The 25,340-nt window shown below is 38.0% G+C and overlaps 1 protein-coding gene across 1 annotated transcript in view; it reads right to left on the reverse strand.

Moving 5' to 3' along the window:
- COL24A1 (collagen type XXIV alpha 1 chain) overlaps positions 1-25,340 on the reverse strand; it is a 586,013-nt gene that overhangs the window by 193,932 nt on the left and 366,741 nt on the right. The window contains exons 28-32 of the mRNA XM_007946195.1: positions 19,118-19,171; positions 18,791-18,835; positions 18,168-18,212; positions 6,262-6,315; positions 1,470-1,523 (exon numbers count right to left, since the gene is read on the reverse strand). Coding sequence (XP_007944386.1) covers positions 1,470-1,523; positions 6,262-6,315; positions 18,168-18,212; positions 18,791-18,835; positions 19,118-19,171 — 252 coding nt within the window. The remainder of the gene's footprint in view (positions 1-1,469; positions 1,524-6,261; positions 6,316-18,167; positions 18,213-18,790; positions 18,836-19,117; positions 19,172-25,340) is intronic.

Raw genomic sequence — 25,340 nt, forward strand, 5'->3', positions numbered from 1 at the left:
CTGGTTAGCAGGCAAGTGTCTTAGCCACTATGCTACCAGAGCTCCCTAGTTTCATCCAATTCCCTTCAGTGAAAGCCCTGAACCATCTCTTTCATTAGGACTATTTTTACTACCCCCCCCCTTTTTTTTTAAGGCTTTTTGAATTCATGTAGGATTCTTACTTTGTGGTCATTGCAAATACCGACACACACAGAGGCAGGTGTTCACCTTTCCAGTCAGAGTAGGAGTGGGGCAGCGGTAGTTATAACTATAACTATTTACAACCGCTGAACTTAACAAACAATAGAAATAAAAGAATTGAATTTTAAACTTTTAAAAAATGTGGTTTATTATTCCAAAAGATATTCTAAATATGGGTCACTTCATAAAATTCTTCAATAAAGAAGAGATCTTGGAGTGAAACATTATAAAAACAAAACAAAACCCAAACTAGTTGCTGCCAAGTCTCTCCAACTCATGTGTACTGTGTAGAACTGTGAACCTTTCAGTAGAAGGCTATGACCTTTCAGAAGCAAAATGCCAGGCCTTTCTTCTGAGGGGTCTCTGGGTAGGTTTGAACTACTGACCTTTCCATTAATAGTTAGGACATAACCATTTGTACCACCCTGGAATTATGTGAAGGACAATCATTTTTTTTTTTTTTAATTTTGTTGTTGAGAATATACACAGGAAAACATATACCAATTCAACAGTTTCTACATGTATAATTCAGTAATACTGTTTACATTCTTTGAGTTGTGCAACCATTCTCACCCTTCTTTTCTGAGTTGTCTCCCCATCAACATAAACTCATTGTCCCTAAGTTCCCTAGCTAATCTTTCAAGTGGCTGTTGTCAATTTGATTCCATATAGATAGATCTTGAAGGAGCACAACACTCATGGCAGATACTGTTAACTAGTTAAGATAAACAATTGTTTGGTTTTAAGAAGATTTAAGGGGATATTTTTATTTTAAGGCTTAAAGATTATATTAGGGCAATAGTTTCAGGAGTTCAGTCAGCCTCCATGGCTCCAGAAAGTCTGGAGTCCATGAGAGCTTAAAATTCTGTCTTGCATTTTTCCCCTTTTGGTCAAAATTTGTCAATAGAACCTTTGATCAATGTTTAGTAATGGTAGCCAGCCACCATCCAATTCTTCTGGTCTCATGGCAAAGGGGGCAGTTGTTCAGGTAGGCAACTGGCCAAACATTCCATATCCTTCTCCTATTCCTGAGTCTCTGAAGGAAAATCTTTACTTGGTTTTTATTCTCTAATTTTCAAAAAGTAAGAGAACTTTATATGTGCAGAGTCAGGTTTATACAACAGTCATCCTTGCTATTAATGGAGTTTAAGCTTCTTCTCAATATGAAACAAAATACTGAAGAATTATTCTTGATAATATATATCTGGCATATCAAATTTACTTTAAAGGAGTCTTACAAAAAGTTTTGAGTAGTGATAAACTAACTAAAAAGAGCCACAAAAAATTACCTCGGCACCCATTTCTCCAGGAGATCCAGCATCACCTTGCAGTCCTCGTGGTCCCTGTGTTAAAATAAATTCTAAAATATCAGAATCAAAGTTTAATCTACATTTCAATAAATATGAGCACTGTTCTGATTACCTACTGCTGCTCTGACAAGAATATACCACAAATAGGATGGCCATAACAAACAGGAGTTTATTCTTACAATTTGGAGGCTTTAAGTCCAAGTTCAAAGTGCCAGGCTCTAGGGGCTGGGTGAAAGCCCCTCAGTTTTGGGGTCCAGCTCTGCCTCCTGCTCCCGGCCCACTGGAGCTAGAGGCATTTCTTCACTCAGACAGCTGCTGGCTGCTGAAGCTGAGAAGCCCCAAGGTTGACAAGTAAAAAGGCACAGTCCCAATATTATCAAACCACAAGGCAGGCTGTTAACTTAAGTTCATTGTAAGTCCCAAAGTTGGCAGAACATGGCAGGCTGCTGAGCAACGACACAGCTACATGCAGGGTCCAATCATGCCATATGCTGGAGACCGTTCCCAAGTCTTCTCCTTAAATACAGGAAGCAGACCACATACCCAAAGGCAGCTATTCAGCTGCTCCCAGGAGATTCCACCATGGAGTTGATTACCAGTCTCATCATGGGGAATAACTACCACCAGCTGCCCAGCCTCTCAACCAGGCCCAGCCAAGTTGACACACAAACATAACTACCACATGCACTTAAATATGGAATTTACAGTATAAAATACCATTAAATTTATCAGTGCAGGACTTCATTCTCTCTATAAACAAAATTAATATTTTGAGTTGATTCACCTGTGTTATTTTGTAACTAATATTAAACTCTGCTGGAATTAAAAAGAACGAAAAGAAAGAATATTAACATGCATTATTTCATCCCTACTTCACTCTTCATTCCATAAATACTTATCAAACATTTAAGGAGCATGAGACACTGTGCAAAAGGTTTTCATAGGTTATCTTATTTGACAAATATGATAGTTATGGGTCTACTTACTATTTCTGGTGAATATGTGATGTTCTGGTTACCTAGTGCCACTCTGACAAAAATATACCATTATGGGATGGCCTTAAAAAACAGGAGTTTATTCTCTTACAGTTCAGGAAGCTAGAAGTCCAAATTCAAAGTGCCAGCCTCTAGGGGCTGGGTGAAAGCCACTTGACCTTGGGCTTCAGCTCTGCCTCTTGCTCCTGGCCCACTGAAGCTAGAGGCATCTCTTCACTCAGACAGCTACTAGCTGCTGAGGCTAACAAGCCCAAGGTCAACAAATAAAATGGCACACTCTCGAGGTTACCAAACCATTAATTCAAGACCATTAATTCAAGTCCATTGTAAGTCCCAAGGTCAGCAGAGCATGGCAGGCTGCTGAACAACAACACGGCTACATGCAGGGTCCAAGCATGCCATAAGCTAGAGACCATTTTCAAAGGGGCTTGTTATAAATGGGAAGCAGACCACATACCCAAAGCAGGTACTCAGCTGCTTGTGGTAGATCCCACCATGGAGTTGATTGCCAGTCTCATCATGAGGAGGAATAACTACCACCAGCTGTCCAACCACTCAACTAGGCCCAGCCAAGTTGACACACAAACATAACCACTTGTGACATACAAAATAACATTTTGAAGAAGCAAATACAAAGTCTCCAATGAAATAGTAAACTTATTTTGGAGTTTTCTTGATGACAAACTTTATTCAGATAGTGAAGCCAGTTGAATAGTCCTCTATTTCACATTCATAAATGTAAAAATATTTGCATGAGATAATCACGAAGGTGCAATAAAATGCATACTGAGACCTTTATGGAACTTTTTTGGTCACTCTGCTGCTGAAGGGCATCATTTTAGGTACATGAACACTGAATATCAACTTATTGAATAAACATTAAATTATTGACCCTAGTGGATCTATGTAAATTTTGTGGGAGCCATTTAACTGGATAGAATTTTAAAAAATAAATATTTAGCAAGTATAGTATAATGGTAATTTCCCAGTCATCAGATGAAATTGCTTGCACTTTTGGCTCTTTCTGGAGAAACAGTACAAAGAAAATGTTTTTGTTTTTAAGATTGAGAAAACTAACAAGATTTATTTCTTTTCTCATACCTATACTCTCTCCCTAGATCAATTACAATGGTATTTTTAACCCCTCTGTGCTGAGCTCCACATCCAACTGCTAGCTTGATATTGGCACAGTTTTAAAATATTTCTATGTTCTTCATTTTACCAGTTTACTTGTTTTCTATAATTAGACCTAGAGCCCAAATACAAGAAACAAAGGCTATTATAGCCCATTATAAATTTTTTTCATATTTAATCTACCAGCACTCGCCTCAAAGTACCACAGACTGCCAGAAAAAAAAAAAAAAAAGAACTAACAAATCTGTCCTGGAAGAAGTGTAGCCAGAATGCTCTTTGGTAGTGAGAATAGCCAGACTTCATGTCACCTACTTCGCTCATGTTGTCTGAAGGGACCATTCCCTGGAGAAGGATATCATGCTTAGTAAAGTGGAGGGTCAGTGAAAAAGAGGAAGGCCCTCAATGAGACAGGTTGACACAGTGACTGCAATGATGGGCTCAGGTATAGCAAGGATTATGAAGCTGGTACAGGACCAGGCAATGTATCGTTCTGTTGTGCATGGGGTTGCTATGAGTCAGGGCTGACTTGATGGCACCTAACAACAACAACAATCCCCCAAATCTGTGACCTAGAAGCCAATTTTCATGTGTTATGCAATTTAGTCATTTAGGGCTACAAAACCCACTAACACTGAGTTGACCCACTCATGGCGACCCCCATTGGGTTTCCAAGACTGTAAATCTTTACAGAAGTAGATTGTCTCATCTTTCTCCCATGAAGCAGGTGGTGAATTTGAACCACTGATCTGGTTGGCAGCCAAATGCCTTACCCACTATGCTACCAGAGCTCCTATTTAGGGATATGTTGTTGTTGTTGCTGTTATTTGCCGTCGAGTTGGACCTGACTCATAGTGACCCCTTCTTGGGTTTCCGAGGCAGTATTACTATGGAAGTAGATTGTCCCATCTTCCTTCTGAGGAGTGGTTGGTGGGTTTGAACCACCAGCCTTCCAGTTAGCAGTGAAGTGCCTTAGGCACTATGCTACCAGGGCTCCTATTTAGGGATATAGTAACAAATTTTTTCTTGGGTAAATCTTTAGATATTGTCTCTGCTGTTGCCATACTTTTAATGGCATACTTTACTCAAAAGTGTTCTTTACTAAGACTTGATTAATTTTTATTTCATTTCACGTCATCTAATGTTATTGGCGGAATGATTATGTCATTGAGTAGACTAACTACCCTTTGGCAACTCAGTTTAACAAATATCTATTAAGCAGATATAATATGTCAGGAAAGAGGATTACAAAGGTGAAAATTGTGGTCTCTGACTTCAAAGGATCTTACAGAATTATTAGGGAAGACAGATATTTAAGTAAATAATGTTAAAGAGGGAGCTCTGGTGGCATAGTGCCTAAGGCATTTGACTGCTAACCAGATTGGCAGTTCAAATCCACCAGCCACTCTTCGGAAGGAAGACTGGGCAATCTACTTCCGTAGTGATACTGCCTCAGAAACCCAAGGAGGGGTCTCTATGAGTCAGATTTGACTCGACAGCAATGAGGTTCTTTTTTTTTAATGTATATATTTGTAGACATATACAAACACACACACATATATGCCACTCCTCAGAAGGAAGATTGGGCCATCCACATCCGTAGCGATATTGCCTTGGAAACCCAAGGAGGGGTTGCTATGAGTTGGACGTGACTCGATGGCAGTGAGTAATGTTAAAGAAAGTTATATTATTTTAGGTCAATTAGAATTGTGATGGCAGTTAAGACTTATAAAATAAGGAGAAAACTGAGAAGCATTCAGCTGGATAAAATAAATAACATGTCTAAGATTTTTTATTTGGAAAGATTATATACATAGTCATTTATTTATTGTTTGGTGAGCTTATATCATAGTTTATACATGCAAAGAAGAAATGAACACAGTTTGGTAAGAATAGTTCTTTGACTGTTAGAATTTTCCACTTGCTACTAGCTAAATGAATTATACAAAGGCCACCTATAAACCTTTGTATCAACTTACGGATAAGATCAACAGAGTAGGTTGAAAGACTATATTGTGTTATAAATCTTAGAAGCACATTATACCTAACATCACTAACCAGAAGAATGACTTCATAGGCATTAAAGAGTAAATTGTGAGAAAGAAGGCCTAACAAGGTCTTTCCCTTTCACAATCCATTTTCCATGGAAACTGTAACTCAATCATATTTATGAAACTGTGATGTAACTTTTCATTTTGTTGATGTAACAGCTTTTCTGTCATATTTGGACTTTTTGGCCCACCAGATATAGAGTGTGGCTTCTCTGTATGGTCTTTTAGTATATAGTTGGCTTCATAAATGTGATTGTGCGTATGTGGCAGGACAATAACTGCAAGAACAGCCAGCAAGGCATTCAGAAAAAAAATTTTTGAGATTCAATAAAACAGAGTTTTCTTTGTTGAAAATAGAAATATGCTCAAGCTTTAACAGTTCCAGAAAAACAGTAGCAAATTTAGTTATATGAAACCAGGAAAGCACTAAATATGATACTCTCAGCAAAATATTTGTTCAATATAGGTAGTCTGTGGTACCTGTGATAAATGCAGCTTCCAAAAATATACCAGCCACAGTAGAGCAGGGCAAAAATAACAAAAAGGTAAATGCACATTATGAGAATAACATAATTAGAAAAAATATAAACTTACTGGTTCGCCTGCAAGTCCCCTGTCTCCTGTGCTTCCAGGAGGTCCTGGTAATCCCTGAATAAACAAAGGCAAACACTGTAGAAAAAGTGGTGCTTGGCAAAATTTTAGCCACTTTCCTTACTTACATAAGCTTTCCTTCCTGCACCACTCCCCTGACGTTTCTACACATACCTCTATTTTTGTTGCATGCTTCTGAGTAGATTTCAACTCATCGTGACCCCATGTTACAGAGTAGAACTGCCCCATATGCAGCGTTTGGCTCCACTGTGCATGGGGTCACCTTGAGTTGGGGGGTGACTCAATGGCAGCTAATAACAACAGTAATTTAAATTTGGATTTTGTTATACTTCTAATATCAATATAAATCAATATAGTTTAAAAACATATATTTTAAAAATTATATACTTATAATATGTCGAAAAGTATGATTTAGGTCCTTAATACCTGGCAAGGTACACAGGTCCCAGAATCAAGATGATTAAATGACCAAATTGGACTTCTTCAACTTCTAACTTCCTTTTTTTGTTGTTTTTTACATTTTTATACTAGTGCCACCTATGATGCCATAAAAATGACTCTTAAATATGGAGGTATATTCCACATGGCAAAAATGGTACAGAGAATTCTAAGCCAAATTCAGAGACCCCTTTTATCTTCTATTCAATGATTTACTATGCACGTATTATGTGTCCAACACTGAGGACAGCTAAATATACACAATTTCACCCTTAACTATTTGGAAGTTGTCTCTTCTACGTTATTGGCCTTGAGGAAGCTGGCAACTGATAATGATAACCATTTTATATCAAAAACAAAAAGCTAAGAAAAAAAATAATATTAAGATGGAAGTAAAGATGGCCAACATTCTTAGCAACATACACATTTCTAAGGTATAATTAGGAGCTCTGGTAGCATAGTGCCTAAGGCATTTGACTGCTAACCAGAAGGATGGCAGTTCAAACCCACTAGCCACTCCTCAGAAGGAAAGTTGGGCAATCTACTTCCATAGTGATACCACCTCGGAAGCCCAAGGAGGGGTTGCTATGAGTCTGGTCCGACTTGATGGCACATAACAACAACAACAACAAGGTATAATTTTCAGTGCTATATTCAGTTATGCAAAGCTCTTTGGTTAAGGAAAGAGAAATATGTAAAATCATGGACTCCTATCTGGCTAAGGCTTTGTTTCAGTCATGAAAATGATATGCTACCCATTCACTCCAGCTCCTAAAAAGGAAACAGGATCAATATAAGGGGCTTTTCTGGGACTGGTATACTAACTGAAACTTGTGGCCAATGTTCAGAGCCTTAAATAATGTCTGCTCAACTTTTTTTTTTTTTTAACTGTGATTTCGGTGAAAGTTTACTGAGCAAATTCACTTTCCACACAGCAGTTCACATACACTTTGTCTCATGACATTGACTACAATTTCCCACATTGCAACAGCTCCCCTCCCACTTCCTCCCCATAGTTACTTCTTCCCTGTGTCCTTCCCTCCATGCACTCCTTCCTCCTGAGCTGTCTCCCTGTACATACACAGCCCTTTTATTCTCCCATGATTATTCTCTCCAAGGAGTGTATCTACCTAGTATAAATGTTCAGCTCATATGTCTGTCTTTTGTTTGGCTGGAAGCCACAGGAGTGGGTTCAGTTCCAGACCTGAAGGGCAGCTAGGGGCCATAGTTTCATTGGTTCCATCAGGCTCTATCAGACCAGCAAGCTTAGTCCCCCTCACCTTTGTTTTTTAAGATGATTTTGAGTTTTGTTCCACATTGTTCTCCCACTCTATCCAAGATCTCCTATACAGATTCCCCTGCTCAACTTACTTTGTAGATTGTTTGCACACTATCAAACTTAATACTTTTGAGCTTCTGATGGTGACTATCTGGTAGTAATTCTATATCTTTTAAAGCTGTTTGATGAAGCTGTGAAACTATCTAAATGGAACCTCTTTATTTTTATTGGGGATAAAGAGAAAGGCAGAAGTTGTGACAAAATAAAAATTCTCTTTTAGGTTTTTCAGTTATTATTGATAAATATTATTTGCAGCAGAACTCTCTCCCTCATGACTTCAACTTAGTAATTATGACAATGAGTATGATATTGATGATCATGAGGGCAATAATGACTTTTGTTGCTATGTATTGAGAGCCTGTGGCAAGCACATGATAAACATCACTTATGGTTAAGTGCTTGGCTGCTTACCAAAAGGTCCATGATTCAAACCCATCAGCTGCTCTGTGGGACAAAGATGGATGTGGCAGTCTGCTTCTATAAAGATTTACAGTCTTGGAAACTTTATGGGGGAGTTCTACTCTGTCTTATAGGGTTGCAATGAGTCAGAATTGACTCAACAGTAATAGGTTTGGTTTTTGGTTTAATATAACTACAAAAGGCAAATATTATGATTTCCGTTTTAAAGATAGAGAAAGCGAGGTTTAAGTAATTTGTACAAAGCCAAATCAGCTAGTAAGTGACAAAGCCAGGAATTGACCTCTAATATATGTAACTCCAATGCTCTGCTCTCTCACTATACTAAAGTACTTCCTACTTCTTTAGTACGAAGAACTGAGCATTCAGTAAACATGTATAGAACATCCTCAAAGATCTTTTATGACAATAAGCAAGAGAGCATACAAATGTAGTTTCCATGGCTACAGTTTCACAAAGAATCATGGATAACTGTGCGTGTTCTTCATTATACGAAGAATGAGAAAGAATAAAGAGTTAATATTACATGCTTTTTTATTATGAAGATTATAAATAATGTTTCTCAAATATTATGAGTTACTTCAGGCAAAAATACATTTAAAAAAGAAATGTTGAGAGTATCTGTTTCAAATAATGGTCAAGTAGCTCCTATGAAACCAACCAATGTGCGGGTAACAACTATGAAGGAAAGACAAACAACAACAAAAACAAAACTACCTGAAGGCATTGGCAAGAGATCACAACTTGGCAGAAACTGGAGTGAGAGGGTCTACATAAAGAAGAAGAGAATGGCACAAAGTAAGTTTCTGATTTTTTAATATGGCTTTTACCCAGAAGGCAAGCCAAATAAAAGGATTAAAACTAGGATAGAAACCAGCAGCCTTACTGGCTTGATAAATCAGAGGATGGAATTTGGAATGTTTCACTTGCTGGATATTGATGGAAGAAAGATTCAGGGAGAAGGAGCTCCAAATTCCAGGTATAAACTCTTTAAATCTCTTGCTGACGTTTGAACTATGTATGTGCAGGGCAGATTCTCAGCAGCACACTTAAGCCTTAGAGATTTCTGGTGCCATCAGCTGTGCAGGAGAGAGCTTGGAGTTTAAGTCATCCAAATTAACTGAGTGAGAAATAAAAAAACAAACTACTCTTCAAAAAATATATAACAGAATTTGAAGTTTCTACAATACATTATTCAAAATGTCCAAGACACAATGCAAAATTACGAAACAAGAAAATGTGCCCATATTCACAAGAAAAGGCAATCAATGTAGGATAAACCCAAAATTATTGAGAAGTTAGATATAGCATACAGGGATTTTAAAGTAGTTGTTATAACTACGCTGAGAGATTTAAAGGAAAAATATACTCATGATACATAAACAAATAGGAAATCTCAGAGAAACAGCATCTACAAAAAGTACCAATAGAAACTATGGAATTGTTAAAACAGCCTGCTTCTGGTACAATGACAGACACATACAACAATGGAACAGAATTTAGAACCCAGAAGTAAATCCATCCATACCTATGAACAGCTGATCTTTGACAAAGGGCCAAAACTCATTAAATGAGGAAGAGATCATCTCTTTAAAAAATAATGCTGGAAAAACTGGATATCCCTTTGCATAAAAGTGAAACAGGACCCACATCTCACACCATATACAAAACAAACTCAAGTTGGATCTAAGACCTGAATGTAAATCCTAAATCTATAAAGGCAATCAAAGAACAAATAGGGACACATTTAGCGACCCTAACACATGGCATAAATATACTATTAAAAATAACTAAAAATGCACAAACACCAGAAGATATACTAGATGTCTGAAACCTTTTAAAAATTAGAGATTTATATGTCTTAAAAGAGTAAAAGAGAATCCACAGATGGAAAAAATTTTTGGAAATGACATATCAGACAAAGGGTTAATCGCTAAAATTTATAGAAAACGTCAACACCTCAGCAACAAAAACAAAATCCAATTAAAAAATATGCAGAAGGCATGAACAGATACTTCACCAAAAAAGACATTCAGGTAGCCAACAAACACATGAATTAATGCTCATGATCATTAGTCATTAGAAAGATGCAAATCAAAACAATAAGAGATCACGTTGCCCCAGCACTAATAGCAACATTAAAACAACAACAAAACAGAAAACAACAAATGCTAGCAAGGGTGTGGAGAGACTAGAAACCTCATACACTGCCGGTGGGACTATAATATGGTGCAACCACTGTGGAAAATGGTATGGCATTTCCTTAAAAAGCTGGAAATAGAAATATCATATGATCCCACTACTAGGTATGTGCCTATATCTTAGAGAAATAAGAGCCATGACATGAACAAATACATACACACCCATGTTCATTGCAGTACTATTCACAATAGCAAAAAAGATAGAAACAACCTAAATTCCCATCAACAGATGAATGGGTAAATAAGTTATGGTACATACATACAGTGGAATACTATGCAATGTTAAACAACAGTGTTGAATGTCCTAAACATCTCATAACATGGATCAACCTAGAGGACCTCATGCTGAGTGAAATTAGTCAATCACAAAAGTACAAATATTGCGTGAGACCTCTACAGTAAAAAATCAAGAACAGATTTTCATGCAAAAAGAAATATTCTTTGAAGGTTAGCAGGGGTGGAAGAAGAAGGGAGTATAAACCACTAACTAGAGGCAGACACATATTAACTTGGATGAAGGGGAAGGCAATATACAATAAAGAGGAGGTCAGCACAAAATAACCAAGGAAAGGAAGATGCTGGGAGGAGTATATGTGGTAGTTAAGTTTGCCTGTCAACTTGGCAGGGCCACGATTTTGAGTGGCTTGGTAGCTGGATGTAGTTATTCCCCATGATGAGACTGTATGTGGTATAATCATTTCCATAGTAGAATCTGCTGTGAGAAGCTAATTAGTTGAAAGGGAATTGCCTTTGGGGTGAGGCCTGCTTCTAGTATATATGGAGAAGCTTTGGGAAAGATCTCTAGGTTTCAGCTTATTTTGGATCCTGTGTTTGGTCCATCATCATCTCCAATTCCTGGACTTGAACCAATGGCCTGCCATGTTGCCTGTTGATCATGAGACTGTTGACTATGCAACCTGTAAGCAAACAATCTGCCATTTTACCTGCTGATCTTGGATGTGTCAACCTCAGCAGCCAGCAGCTGTATGGGTCAGGAGAATCCTCCAGCTTGCTCCATTGGGCTTAGAACAAGAGGCAGACCTGAAGCTCAAGGTTGAGGGACTTTCACCCAACTCCTAGAGCTGGCACTCTGAACTTGGATTTCGAGCCTAGTCTTGCCCTAGATCTGGCACTCTGAATACAGACTTCTAGCCTCCTAAATTGTAAGAGAATAAATTTCTGTTTGTTAAACCCATCTACTTGTGGCATTTCTATTATAGAAGAACTAGAGAACTAAGACAGAGTGTAAGAGTTAAAGAAAACAAAGATAAATACTAATTCGTACACAATCTTGCAATAACAGTAATAACAACAATTAGTAATCTAAAGGTAGATACATAGATAGACAAGAAAGTTAAACAGGTGTGGGAAGGAGAATGAGACTATACCCATGAACATATATAGGTTTGACGGAGGATATTTGTACATATATTTTTATATATGCTGCAAATATATCTATGAATATAGTAAAGCATATGGGGGCAAAGTTATGAAAACTTCTTAGCCATAACCAAAAACCCTGAGAGAGTGAGTTCCTGGGCCTGAAGACTCAGGACCACAGTCCTGGGGGAAATCAAGATCAATTGGCACAACAAAGTCCACAAAGACAATGTTCTATATCCTACTTTGGTGAGTAATGATTGGGGTCTTAAAAGCTTGGGCCATCTAAGTGGCAACTATTAGTCTCTCCCTACCTAGAGCAAAGAAGAGTGAAGAAAATCAAAGACATATGGAAACAACTAGTCCAAAGGACTAAGGCAACCATGTGAAGCTCAGCCTCCACGACCCTGAGGTCAGAAGAAGTAGATGATGTCCAGCTACCACTTTCTACTACTCTGAAAGGGGACACATTAGAAGGTCCCTGGTAGAGTGGGAGAAAAATATGGAACAAAACTCAAAATCCTGAAAAAGACCATGCTTACTGGTCAGACAAAATTGGTCGAGCCCCTGAGACCATGGCCCTTGGTCACCCTTCAGACCTGCAACTGAACTCACTCCCATAGCTCAATTTTCAGTCAAACAATAGATGGGTTTACAAAGTGAACAATAACTGCAGGAAAGTACACATTCCTTTGAACAATCAACCATTAGACAGCAAAAGGGCAGCATTTGCCAAAAGCAAAGTTCAGAAGGCAGTAAGGGTTAGGAGAGAAGGAGGAATGGAAATGAGAAAGACAGGGAGGAAATGGGAGGAGTGATGTCACACTGAGGGGATTGCAATCAGTTATGAAACAAAATGTGTGGGAATTGTTGAATGAAAAATTTTTATCCAAATCACAATAAAAAATTAAAAAAAGAAATTATGGAACTTCAAATAAAATAAAAAAACTAAAAAATACAGTATCTTAAATTAAACAACAACAACAACAACAAAACTATGGCAGTAGCTTAACAAATGAGATAGGAAAAAAGTTGGGTTATCAAAAAAAATCAGTTTTTCAGATAAAAATGAACAGAGCCTAAGGGACATAAGGGATGATATTAAAAATTTAACATATATGCAATTGGAATGCAAGAAAGAAAGGAGAGAGAATAGGGGAGAAAAAATCTTTAAAAAAAAGTCTGCAAAATTTCCAAATTTAGTGAAAATACAAATTTATAAACTTGGGAATCTCAGTTAAGCTCAACAGAATAAATTGGAGAAAAAACTACTCAGACATACCATAGTAAAACTGTTGACAGCCAAAATAGGTAATCTTAAGAGCTTAGAAAAATGATACATTATACATAGGAGAACAATGATACAGATAAATGCAGACTTCTCACCAGAAACCCACCCACTACTGTCCAGTTAGAACCAACTTATAGCGACCCCTCCTTGGGTTTCTGAGGTGGTATCACTATGGAAGTAGATTTCTCAACCTTCCTTCCAAGGTGTGGCTGGTGGGTTTGAACCACCAGCCTTCTGGTTAGCAGTCAAATGACTTAGGCACTATGCCACATAGCCACAAAGCCTAAAATAATTAGTTTCTAGCCCTTTACAGAAAAAGTTTGCCTCAGATATAGACTAATCATTTTAAAATAATGAGAAGTACATGTAAAAATTCAATATGTAAATTAAAATAGAATTCTCAAAATTATTCAATGCCAAAAGAAAGCACTGAACAGAAAGACCAGAGATAAAGAAAAAATATTATAAAATAGTAGACTTAAATTCAGCCCTAGCAATAATTACGCTACATGTAAATGGAGCAAACTCTCTAATTAGAAGACAGTGATTGTCAAATGAATGAAAAAGCAGACCCAAGTAGAAGAGACTCACTTTATAAAGACATAGATAAGTTGAAAGTATTTGAATGGAAAAATAGATGCCATGAAAACAGCAAGCATAAGAAGACTGGAGAGTCTATAAGTCTATTATCAGATAAAGTAGGTTTCAAGACAAAGTGTATTAGCAGAAACAAAAAGTATTACCAGAGATAAAGATGGATATTTAAGAATATTAAAAGGGTCAGTCGATCAGGAAGACCTATTAGTGTGGATACACTAATAATATATTAAGTAGAAATGGAAAGGATGGAGAAATAGACAAATATAAAAACATAGTTGGAGACTTTAACATACCTCACTCATTCATTAAGAAAAATATGTAAAGAAAAAATTAATAATGTATGACCTTTTGTTTTTTGTAAAATTTAGAAAACTAGAAGTAGTGACCAAAGCTTATGATCTTAATAACAAAACGGACTGTGCCCCTTCCTCTTGAGTTGCCACTTGAATCAGATCTATGTGTGGATAGAAGAAGTATAGGAAACAGTGTTGTCCCGTAGACAAATATATTTTTACTGGTTGTTTGAACTAAGAGTACAATATCTATTGCCAGTTTTATTTAATACATCGCTTTAGAATTATGAGAATTTAGAGCTGAGGGTCTTAGAGAGCTTATAAATAACTTTATTTTACAAATGAAGATAATAAGATCCAGAGAGATAAACCAATTTAACCAAGGCCCCATAGTCGGTATGAATGAAAAATCCGTGTGCATTCTTCTATGAATTGTTTATGGGTGATTTTGTACTTCAATGACAGAGTTAACTAGTTTTCACAGAGATCATATGGCTACAAAGCATTGGGAAAATATTCTGTAAAAGATATTCTTAAAGTGTTAAGAAGCAAATATATCACTTTGAAGACTAAGGCAAGCCTGACATTTTGGTCGTCTCATATGCAAGCAAAAGCTGGACAGTGGATAAGGAAGACTGAAGAAGAATTGGTGTCTTAGAATATGGTGTTGGCAAAGAATATTAACTATACCATGGATTGTCAGCAGAACAAATAAATCTGTCTTGGAAGAGTATGGTCAGAATGCTCCTTAAGTGTGAGGATGGTGACACTCTGTCTCATGAGATTTGGACATGTTATCAGGAGGGGCCAGTAGTCACTGGAGAAGGACATCATATTTGGTAGAGGGTAATCAAAAAAGAGGAGGACCCTCAATGAGATGGACTGACACAGTGGCTGCAATAATGGGCCCAAATATAGCACAATTGTAAGGATGGTGCAGGATAAGGCAGTGTTTTGTTCTGTTGTATATAGGGTCGCTATGAGTTAGAATAGACTCAGCACCTAACAATAACAATGACCACAGTTACTGGGAGCATGCACTAGAAAAAGAAGTCAATCTGACTTCCACTAAATCTTTCTATTATATAACACTACCTGCTAACCAGAAGGCTGGCAGTTCAAACCCACCAGCCACTCCTCGGAAGGAAGATGGGGCAATCTACTTCTGTAGTGATACTGCCTCGGAAACCCAAGGAGGGGTTGCTATGAGTCGGGTCTGACTTGATGGCAACAACAACAAGAACAAGCTTGTTGATAGTGCATAGATGTCTAAAGACACTAAGATTATTGAGCAGGATTACATTAATCTTTGGGGCTTGCCTGGTGGGTTTACCTGACTTTCATGTATTGATTGATCTTAGCTTCCCCCAAATCTCAAAAGTCTATTTCAATTCAATCAAGTAGAGATAATGTAGGTACAGAGTTAAGTAAACCTCAACAACAATCTAAATTCAGGACTTAATGTCTTTTCCAAGTCACTCACTAAGGCAACTGTACTCTTTCAGTAGTCTATGAGACTCACTTGCCATAAGCTGTGGTTAAAAGTGGTTCTGGTATCTTTTACTGATTGAGAAAGTCAAACATCAAATTTCACATTTATCCAGGCATATGTGATAAGCTGAAATGAAGCTAAAAATTTAAGGCATGTCAAAATTGTATAAAATGGGTAAATAATTTCATTTCTGTGTTTCTCATTTTTCTAAAACGAGAGGACTGATTTTGCTAAGCTCCAAATTTCTCCAGTCATCGTAGCATATTAGCTTTGTGCGCAGTATAGAAAATGGTCGATGCCACAGAAACATCATTTACATTGATGTAACAGAAACCCAGACAGTGAGTATTAGAACTTGAAGAAAGTTCTTTGAAGTTGACTTCAATTAAGAATATAATGCTACACACAAGTTCTTCTTTCCTTGACAAGTTTTTCTTTTTCACATCTCTGATATTTTAGATTTGACTACTGCCACTTAGGAGCTCTGGTGGCATAGTGCCTAAGGCACTTGACTGCTAACCAGAAGGCTGGCGGTTCAAACCCACCAGCCACTCCTCAGAAGGAAGGTTGGGCAATCTACTTCCGTAGTGATACTGCCTCGGAAACCCAAGGAGGGGTCGCTATGAGTCGGGTCCCACTCCACGGCACATAACAATAACACATATGATGGTATTGTGGGAAACAACAGGCAGGGGGCAGCAGATCCCAAAGAGGAAATGCAATGCAAATGCAAGGACATAAACCAAAACCAAACTCACTGCCCTGGAGTCAGATCTGATTCATAGTGATCCCTCCTTGGGTTTCTGAGGTGGTATCACTACAGAAGTAGATTGCCCAATCTTCCTTCTGAGAAGTTGCTGGTGAGTGGAACCACTAGCCTTCTGATTAGCAGTCAAATGCCTTAAGCACTATGCCACTAGAGCTCCAGCAATGATATTAGTGACAATTAAGTATTGCTTTTTATCCTTTATCTGATTCTTCAGTTGCAATCTATTTATATTATTATCTAATTTTTAACTTTAAGCTATACACACACACATACACACATATTTGAATATACATATATATGCCTATGTCGCTGCTATCAAGTTGATTCTGACTCATACAACCCTTTAAGGATAGAACAGAACTGGCCCATAGGGTTTCCAAAGCTGTAAGGCAGCAGACTGCCCATCTTTCTCTTGTGCAGTGACTGGTGTGTTCGAACCTCCAAACTTTTGGTTAGCAGCCAAGTGTTTTAACCACTGTGCTACCACAGTGCCTATCTATCTACCTACCTACCTACCTACCTCTCTATATAAATATAACTTTTATCAAAAAGTTATCATTAAAAAATCATGATTCCAAGTGTACAAACCAAACTCACTGCCAGTGAGTCATTTCCGACACATAGCAACCCCTCCGTGGGTTTCCGAAGCAGTATCTCTACAGAAGTAGATCGCCCAATCTTCCTTCCAAGGAGTGGCTGGTGGGTTTGAACCATCAGCCTTCTGATTAGCAGTCAAATTAAGAATACCCAAATATTTAAGCTTATTAACTCACAATATATAATAATATTTTATATAAACGTGTGCACATGTGTGTGCATGTGATCTCTTTTTATAAAACATTTTTCCCTCAGTTATGACTACAACCACAGAAAGTGTTCCCTTTCCTCTGTAAAAAACATTGTACAATTCTGAAAAGATTTTGTTACAGGAAAATATTTAACACCATATAATACCACGAGAAAGCAAGTGGTACACGTAACTCAACACTCTAAAGACCAAAAAGCACTCAATTGAGTTAAAAAGAAATTACACAAGAAGTCTCAAGGAAGTTTCTTATTGTGCTATAGTTTTATTAATGCCCTATTATTTTATATTTATATGATGTTGCTGTTGTTGTTATGTGTCATAGAGTCGGACCTGACTCATAGCGACCCCTCCTTGGGTTTCCGAGGCAGTATCACTACGGAAGTAGATTGCCCCATCTTCCTTCCGAGGAGTGACTGGTGGGTTTGAACCGTCAGCCTTCTGGTTAGCAGTCATCTTCCTTCCGAGGAGTGACTGGTGGGTTTGAACCGTCAGCCTTCTGGTTAGCAGTCATCTTCCTTCCGAGGAGTGACTGGTGGGTTTGAACCGTCAGCCTTCTGGTTAGCAGTCAAGTGCTTTAACCACTATGCTACCAGAGCATACCATTTTATTTTGAAATGGATTTTATAAAAAAACTAAATTACCATAACTAGGATAAAGTTAAAATAATAATCTTCACCACTAGTTTATAAATAGGAATAAACAAGGCCCTGAATGGATAATCAATTTGCCAAAATAAAACACTGATATGATGACTGAGGGAGGAAAAGAGCTTGTATTCTCTAAGTCCAACATATTGAATAACTGTGCTAGAGGATAAAGTGAATAAAAATTGTTCAACGTGATTATTTTTCATTACTTACTTTTTTCCCTTGAGTTCCTCTTTCTCCAGGATTTCCCGTCTTACCCTACACAAAAAGAAAATGCTTAGGTCAAGTAGCCTTCTCCCAAAATCTGAATCACACTATAAGATAAACAGGGCAGATTTTATTATTACTATCATTTTACCTCATTATTATTATTATTTTGCACTGTCCTTAACCTGAGTTAATATGCATTGACCCTCTAGTTAGTGGATTAAATTCCCTTCCCCAGCCACCCCTGGTAACCATCAAAGAATATTTCTTTTTTTGTGAAATCCTTTTCACTTTTGCCATAGTGGTCTCATACAGTATTTGTCCTTTTGTGATTGACTAATTTCACTCAGCAAAATGCCCTCTAATTCATTTTATAAGATGCTTCACAGACATATCATTGTTCTTTAACATTGTGTATTATTCTATTATGTGAATGTACCATAGTTTGTTGATCCATTCCTCCATTGTTGGCCATTTAAGTTATTTCCATATTTTTGCTATTGTGAATAATACTGCAAGGAACATGAGTGTGCATGGCTGTTCATGCTATGGTTCTTATTTCTCTAGATTGTATACTACAGGGTAGATTTTAAATGCTTATGCTTAATGTGAAATGTTTTATTACTCACAATAAGACCATGAGGCCCTCTTTTTCCTTGATCTCCTTTTTCACCCTAGCAAAGTATCAATATCAGGCAAATTGGTAAGAATGTGAGTTATAGTCTTACACATGATAGCATTATAGCTTTATAAAAAATAAGGCATCAAATATATGGTTCAATATTGAAAATAAAACATTTTCATAGTTGCATAGTAAAACAATTATGTAGGTTTCAAACCTGGATTAAGAGAAAATTCAGAACTATACTTTTGTAAGGAAACATTTTTTAAGGAGGTAGGACATATGGGCTTAATAAAAAATAATTGCATATGAAATGATAAAAACCAATGATCACCTTGGCACCTTGTATACCTTGTTCCCCTGACAGACCATCTGGCCCTCTTGGTCCCTAGAGGTGGAAAAAAAATCTTATTAATTCAAAATGTTCTTTTTTAGTGTATGTGCTCTTACAGATGAAGACATGGTGCCCTTCTTTATTGACAAACTCCTTCTGCTTGCTTCTATGCCCTGACCACAGAATAAACTACAGTTGGATATATGGCTGAACCCATTTGCATGAGAGAATCAAGTCAGTGTTTTCAAGGTTTAATGCCAAATAGTAAAGCATATTACCACAAAAACTGAGATAATTTAGTTGCTGAAGTGCTTAAAATAAAAGTTTATTATTCAGATATCTGGTCACCTTATAATTTACTCAGGAACCAGCAATCTGTTTCAAGGGGCTCCACTCAATTCTTCAATAACAACTGAGTATTACTGTAGAAAAGGCACTAGGTTAATGTTATGTGGATATGAAACTGTAAGATAGTTCCTCCATTATGAAGCTTCTAGAATGATAAGGTAAATTATTTATTCCAAAAAAACCAAAGACCAAACCCACTGCCATTGAGTCGATTATGATTCATAGAGACCCCATTGTGTTTCCGAGGTGGTAAATCTTTATAGAAGTAGATTGCCCACTCTTCCTTCCATGGAGTGGGTGGTGGGTTTGAACCACCAATCTACTGTTTAGCAGTCAGATGCCTTAGGCACTGTGCTACCAGAGCTCCTTATTTATTCTAAAAGCAATACTAAATCATCTTTAAAATGGCTGGTTTGTTTGTTCATAAAAAAAACAAAAAACAAAAAACACTGCTCTCCAGTCGATTCAACTCATAGCGACTCCTCCTTGGGTTTCTGAGGCGGTATCTCTACAGAAGTAGATTGCCCAATCTTCCTTTTGAGGAGCAGCTGGTGGGGTTGAACGGCCAGCCTTCTGGTTAGTGGTCAAATGCCTTAGGCACTACACCACTAGAGCTCCCTTGTCCATAGTCTGCTTAAAAATTATATTTTTAGAATGGCACTTTTCATATTATTAGAATATGAATGCTGATTACAATGTATCTGCTATGAACCTTTTGGTAATACTTAACGGAAGATGTTAAACCAAAAAAAACCCCAAACCTACTGCCATCGAGTCAATTCCGACTCATAACGACCCCTATTGGGTTTCCGAGAGATGTTAGGGGCACGGAAAGGGAGTGGAAAAGTTATTGGTAATATTTATTCAAATTAAAAAATACTTATTAGCCAATCTACCATCAACATCCATTCAGTAATTAAAGGAAACAAGGTGAAGCACTGGTTGCAAAAGTCATTCTCTAGTGAAATGATAGTTTATGCCTTCCTGGCTAATTTGAACTTTTCTTGGAAGAGATAATGCTTTCACACTTTTTCCAAGATAGAAGCCACTCTAGACAGAGGGATAGTACGAAATGAGGGTATAGAGCCAGGAAGAAGGTACTCAGATAATCACAGAATAGCTGGGCTATTGATTACATGTAGAGAAACAGTAAGAACTTAGTGTGGGAGGGAAGACTAGGACTTACATAGTAAAAGACTGAAGTTTATATTTCAATCAGCTAGCAATGGGGAGCCACTAAAGATTTATATACAGTAAAGTGATACAAACTTCCTGTATAAATGCTGATCTGGAGAAGCCCCCTAAGATTCAGCACTCTCTCTTGTATCCTTTCTCGGATCAGCTTTGGTTTACCTTCATATTTTTAAAAAGCTGCTTAACTATAATAGGATTGTCTTTCTAAGTACTCTTGGATCAACTGTATTCTGTGATCATGCTGAGCACATTCACAGGATTGGAGAGAAGACTTGCACTTCATGAGGATCTATACCTCCACTGGTCCTAATATCCTTCTCTAAAGTTAAAGCAATAGTGCCAGCTCTAGAAATTTTCAGTCTGTATTCAATGTACTTCAGGATGTGTCCTCAACTTTCCTTACTGCTCTATTTTAAAATAAAAGGCAGCAAAGTTAAATTACAGTCTTACTGTGTGGGGCCTTCCCTGCCAAATTGAGGAGTATGGACTTAATAGATTGCTAATTTTCAAAGTGTGTTATAAATTCAAAAAACATTTACTGAGGGCCTACTACATGCTTATGTTATTGTTATGTGCCGTCAAGTCGGACCCGACTCATAGTGACCCCTCCTTGGGTTTCCAAGGCAGTAGCACTCTGGAAGTAGATTGCCCAGTCTTCCTTCCGAGGAGTGGCTGGTGGGTTTCAACCGCCAGCCTTCTGGTTAGCAGTCAAGTCCCTTAGGCACTACACTACCAGAGCTCCCTACTACTAGGCACTGTTTTAGGCCTGCAGAACCTTATAGGAAGAGTCAAATCCCTGATCTCATAACTAAGTAAATAAATACTTAAAATTAAGTATATAAAATGACAGTAGGTAGTCAAGTGTAATGAAGAACAATAAAAGAAGTTTAAAGGACTAGAAGGTGTCTGAGGTGGTGGTGGGGGAGTGTTGTATTACATAGGATGTGCTCAGGGCCCAGATTTTACAAGACCTTGGAGGCTACCATAAAAATTTCAGATTTTATTCTAGGTGGTGTAAGGTTTTTTTTTTTTTTTTTTTTTTTTGTGTGTGTGTGTTTTAATTAGGAAGGATGGGAGGTTTTGAATATGAGAATGATTTGGTCACATGTCCTTTTAAAAAGAATACTCTGGTTTCCGTGCCAGATGGTGAGGAAAGTATAGGCGGAAGCAAGATAACCATTTGGGAGCCTATTGCAGTAGTGTAAGCAAGACATAATGTGGTTAGAATTAAGTGGTTTGGATTAGGGTAAGAGTGGTGAAGCTTGTGGTAGAGTCCATGGTGGAGAGGTAAAGCTTAATTTAATTTTGAATATTTTGATGTGAGGTATAAGAGTAAGATAGGAGTAATCAATGACTCCTGGGTTGTAGCTTGAGCAATTTGGTGAGTTCAGGTGTCCTTTATTGAAGTGAATAATACTGGGAAAGGAATAGGTTGATGGTGGAAACTGTTTTGGACACATCAAATTTAAGCTGCCAATTCATCACACAGTAAATTCTTGGCTGCTAACTGAAAGGTTAGTGACTCAATTCTACCAGCTGCTCCATAGGAAAAAGATATTACAGTCTGCTTCTATAAAGATTAGGAGCTCTGGTGGTGTAGTGACTAAGACATTTGATTGCTAACCAGAAGGCTAGTGGTTCAAAGCCACCAGCCACTCTTCAGAAGGAAGATTGGGCAATCAACTTATGTACAGATACTACCTTGGAAACCCAAGGAGGGGTCACTATGAGTCAGATCTGACTCAGTGGCAGTGAGGTTTTTTTTTTTTTTTTCCCCTGTAAAGATTACAGTCATGTAAACCCTGAGGTAAGTTCTACTTTGTCCTATAGGGTGATTATGATTCAGAATTGACTCTGCCTCAATGGGTTCGATTTTTGTTTTGGTGTTAAAAATATAAGTAGATATATGGAGAAGGCAGTTGAATATATGAGTGTGGTGTTCAGCTCAGAAGTTATGTCTTTAACTTGGGAGTCACAAGGGACAGATGGTATTTAAAGCCACATGATTAAATGAGATCACCTAGGAAGTTCTGACAGCATAGTGCCTAAGCCATTTGACTGCTAACCAGAGGGCTGGTGTGGTTCAAACCCACCAGCCATTCTGCAAAAGGAAGACTGGGCAATTTACTTCTGTAGTGATACTGCCTTGGAAACCCAAAGAGGCGGTGCTGTGAGTTGGAACCAATTCAATGGCAGTAAGTGAGTTTTTTAGGGATGTGTACAGGTAAAGGAAAGAAAATCAATTTGACGACTGAGAACAGAGCCCACCAAAATTTAAAGGTTGGAAGATGAGAAGGATACAGCAAAGGAAAACAAGAAGAAGCAACCAGTAAAAGATTGAGGCCACATTTCAGAAGAAAATGTTCTAGATATCAAATAAAGAAAGTGTTTAAAAGAGGGAGTGATCCACTCTGCCAAATATTACTGAGAGGTAGGGTACTAGGATGAAGACTGAAAATTTCACAACACATAGGTAATTGGTGACCTTTGTAGTTGTTGTGTGCCATCGAGTTGGACCTGACTCATAATGACCCCTCCTTGGGTTTCCAAGCAAAGTGTAAGAAATAAAGATTGACCAGCATAGGGTTCAAGAGACAATGAAAAACTAGGAAGTAGAGTGAGCAAGTAGAAATAATTCTTTTGATGAGCTTTGTTAGAAAGGAGCAAAAGTAGGATAGAAGTTGGAGCAGTGGGTGTGGCTGGAGTTTTGTTTGTTTGTTTGTTTGTTTTTTAAGATAGGCAATTCTACAGTATGTTTGTAGACTCTAATGACAACGATATGCTGAAAAGAGAGGAGTACTTGCAAGAGTCAAGTCCTGGGGTAGGGGACAGGGGATAGGGGATGGGATCTAGTGCAAAAGGGGAGAGGTTGGCCTAGACTGGAAAACTATCAGTATATCCACTGTAATAGGAGGAAAGAATGTAAAACAAAAGATTCAGAGGAGGATATAGGATGAAGTATATCATTGCTGATGTCAAATGGATCTTGGCTGAAAGCAAAGAATACCAGAAAGATGTTTACCTGTGTTTCATTGATTATGCAAAGGCATTTCATTGTGTGAATCATAACAAATTACGGATAATTTTGTGAAGAATGGGAATTCTAAAATAACTAATTTTGCTCATGAGAAGCCTGTACATAGACGAAGAGGCTGTCAAAAAGAACAAGGAGATACTGCATGGTTTAAAATCAGGAAGGATGTGTGTGTGTCATGGTTGTATCCTTTCACCATACTTACTCAATTTTTATGCTGAACAAATAATCTCAGAAGTTGGACTATATGAAAAGAATGCAACATCAAAATTGGAGGAAGACTCATTAACAACCTGTGATATGCAGATAAAACAATCTTTTAAAATTGTGATTTGGGTAAAAGTTCACAGGGCAAATTCACTTTCCATACAGCAGTTCACATAAACTTTTCTCATGACATTGAATACAACTTACCACAATGCAACAGCTCCCCTATCACTTCCTCCCAATAGTTACCTCTTCTCTGTGTCCATGCCTCCATGCACTCCTGCCCCCTGAGCTGTCTCCCTCTGCATAAACAGCCCTTCTTTTCTCCCATGATTGTTCTCTCCAAGGAATGTATCTACCTAGTGTAAATGTTCACTTCATATGCCTGTCTTTTGTTTGGCTGAAAGCCGCAGGTGTGGGTTAAATTCCAGACCTGCAGGGCAGACAGGGGCCATAGTCTCAGTGGTTCCATCAGGCTCTATCAGACCAGCAAACCTGGGCCCCTCCTCCCTTTTTTTTCCAAACTCAATGATTTTGAGTTTTGTTCCACATTGTTCTCCCTCTCTATCCAGGATCTCCTACTGAGATACCCCTCTGAGTACTTGACAGTGGTAGCCGGGCACCATCTAGTTCTTCTGGTCTCATAGTCATATAGGCTGAGGATCTCATGGTGTACAAATCGCTTGGACTAATTGTTTCCATGAATCTTTGGTTTTCTTCATTCTTCTTTGCTGCAGATGAGGAGAGACCCATCATTGCATCTAGCTGGATACTTGCAAGTTTTTAAGATCCCAGTCGTTACTCGCCAAAGTAGGAGCTAGAACAATGTTTTGTGTAGTATGTTATGCCAACTGAGCTTGATGTCCCCTGAGACTATGGTCCCAAGCCCACAGGTTCAACTACATGGTCCCTCTGGGTAGCTGGCTGTGGCCAAGAAGTGAGCACAACCTTGTCCCTTGTCAGCTCTACCACACACCTGGGAATTCTTACAGAAAATAGCAGTACACTGGTAGAAACATTGTCTGCCAACCTATACATGGTCTTGGGTACTGTGATAGTTGGAACTGTGTGTCAACTTGGATGGACCTTTCTGGGACTTCCTTAAAGGACAGTCATAAAGGGAAATCCTCCCAAAGGGCAGAACTTCAAGCCATGCATATGGCTGTTCATTTTGCATGGAATAAGAAATGGCCAGATGTGTGATTATATATGGATTCATGGGCTATGGCTAATGGCTTAGCTGGATGGTCTGGGACTTGGAAGGAGCATGACTAGAAAATTGGTGACAAGGATATATGGGGAAGAGGTATGTGGATAGATCTCTCTGAATGGGCCAAAGGAGTAAAGGTATTTGTGTCTCATGTGAATGCCCACAAAAAGGTGACCTCAGCAGAGGAGGATTTTAACAATCAGGTGCTAGGATGACATGTTCAGTGGAAA

Source organism: Orycteropus afer, unplaced genomic scaffold (genome assembly GCF_000298275.1).
Source record: "Orycteropus afer afer isolate SDZICR_OR568_19922 unplaced genomic scaffold, OryAfe1.0 scaffold00152, whole genome shotgun sequence".
NCBI lineage: Eukaryota > Metazoa > Chordata > Mammalia > Tubulidentata > Orycteropodidae > Orycteropus > Orycteropus afer.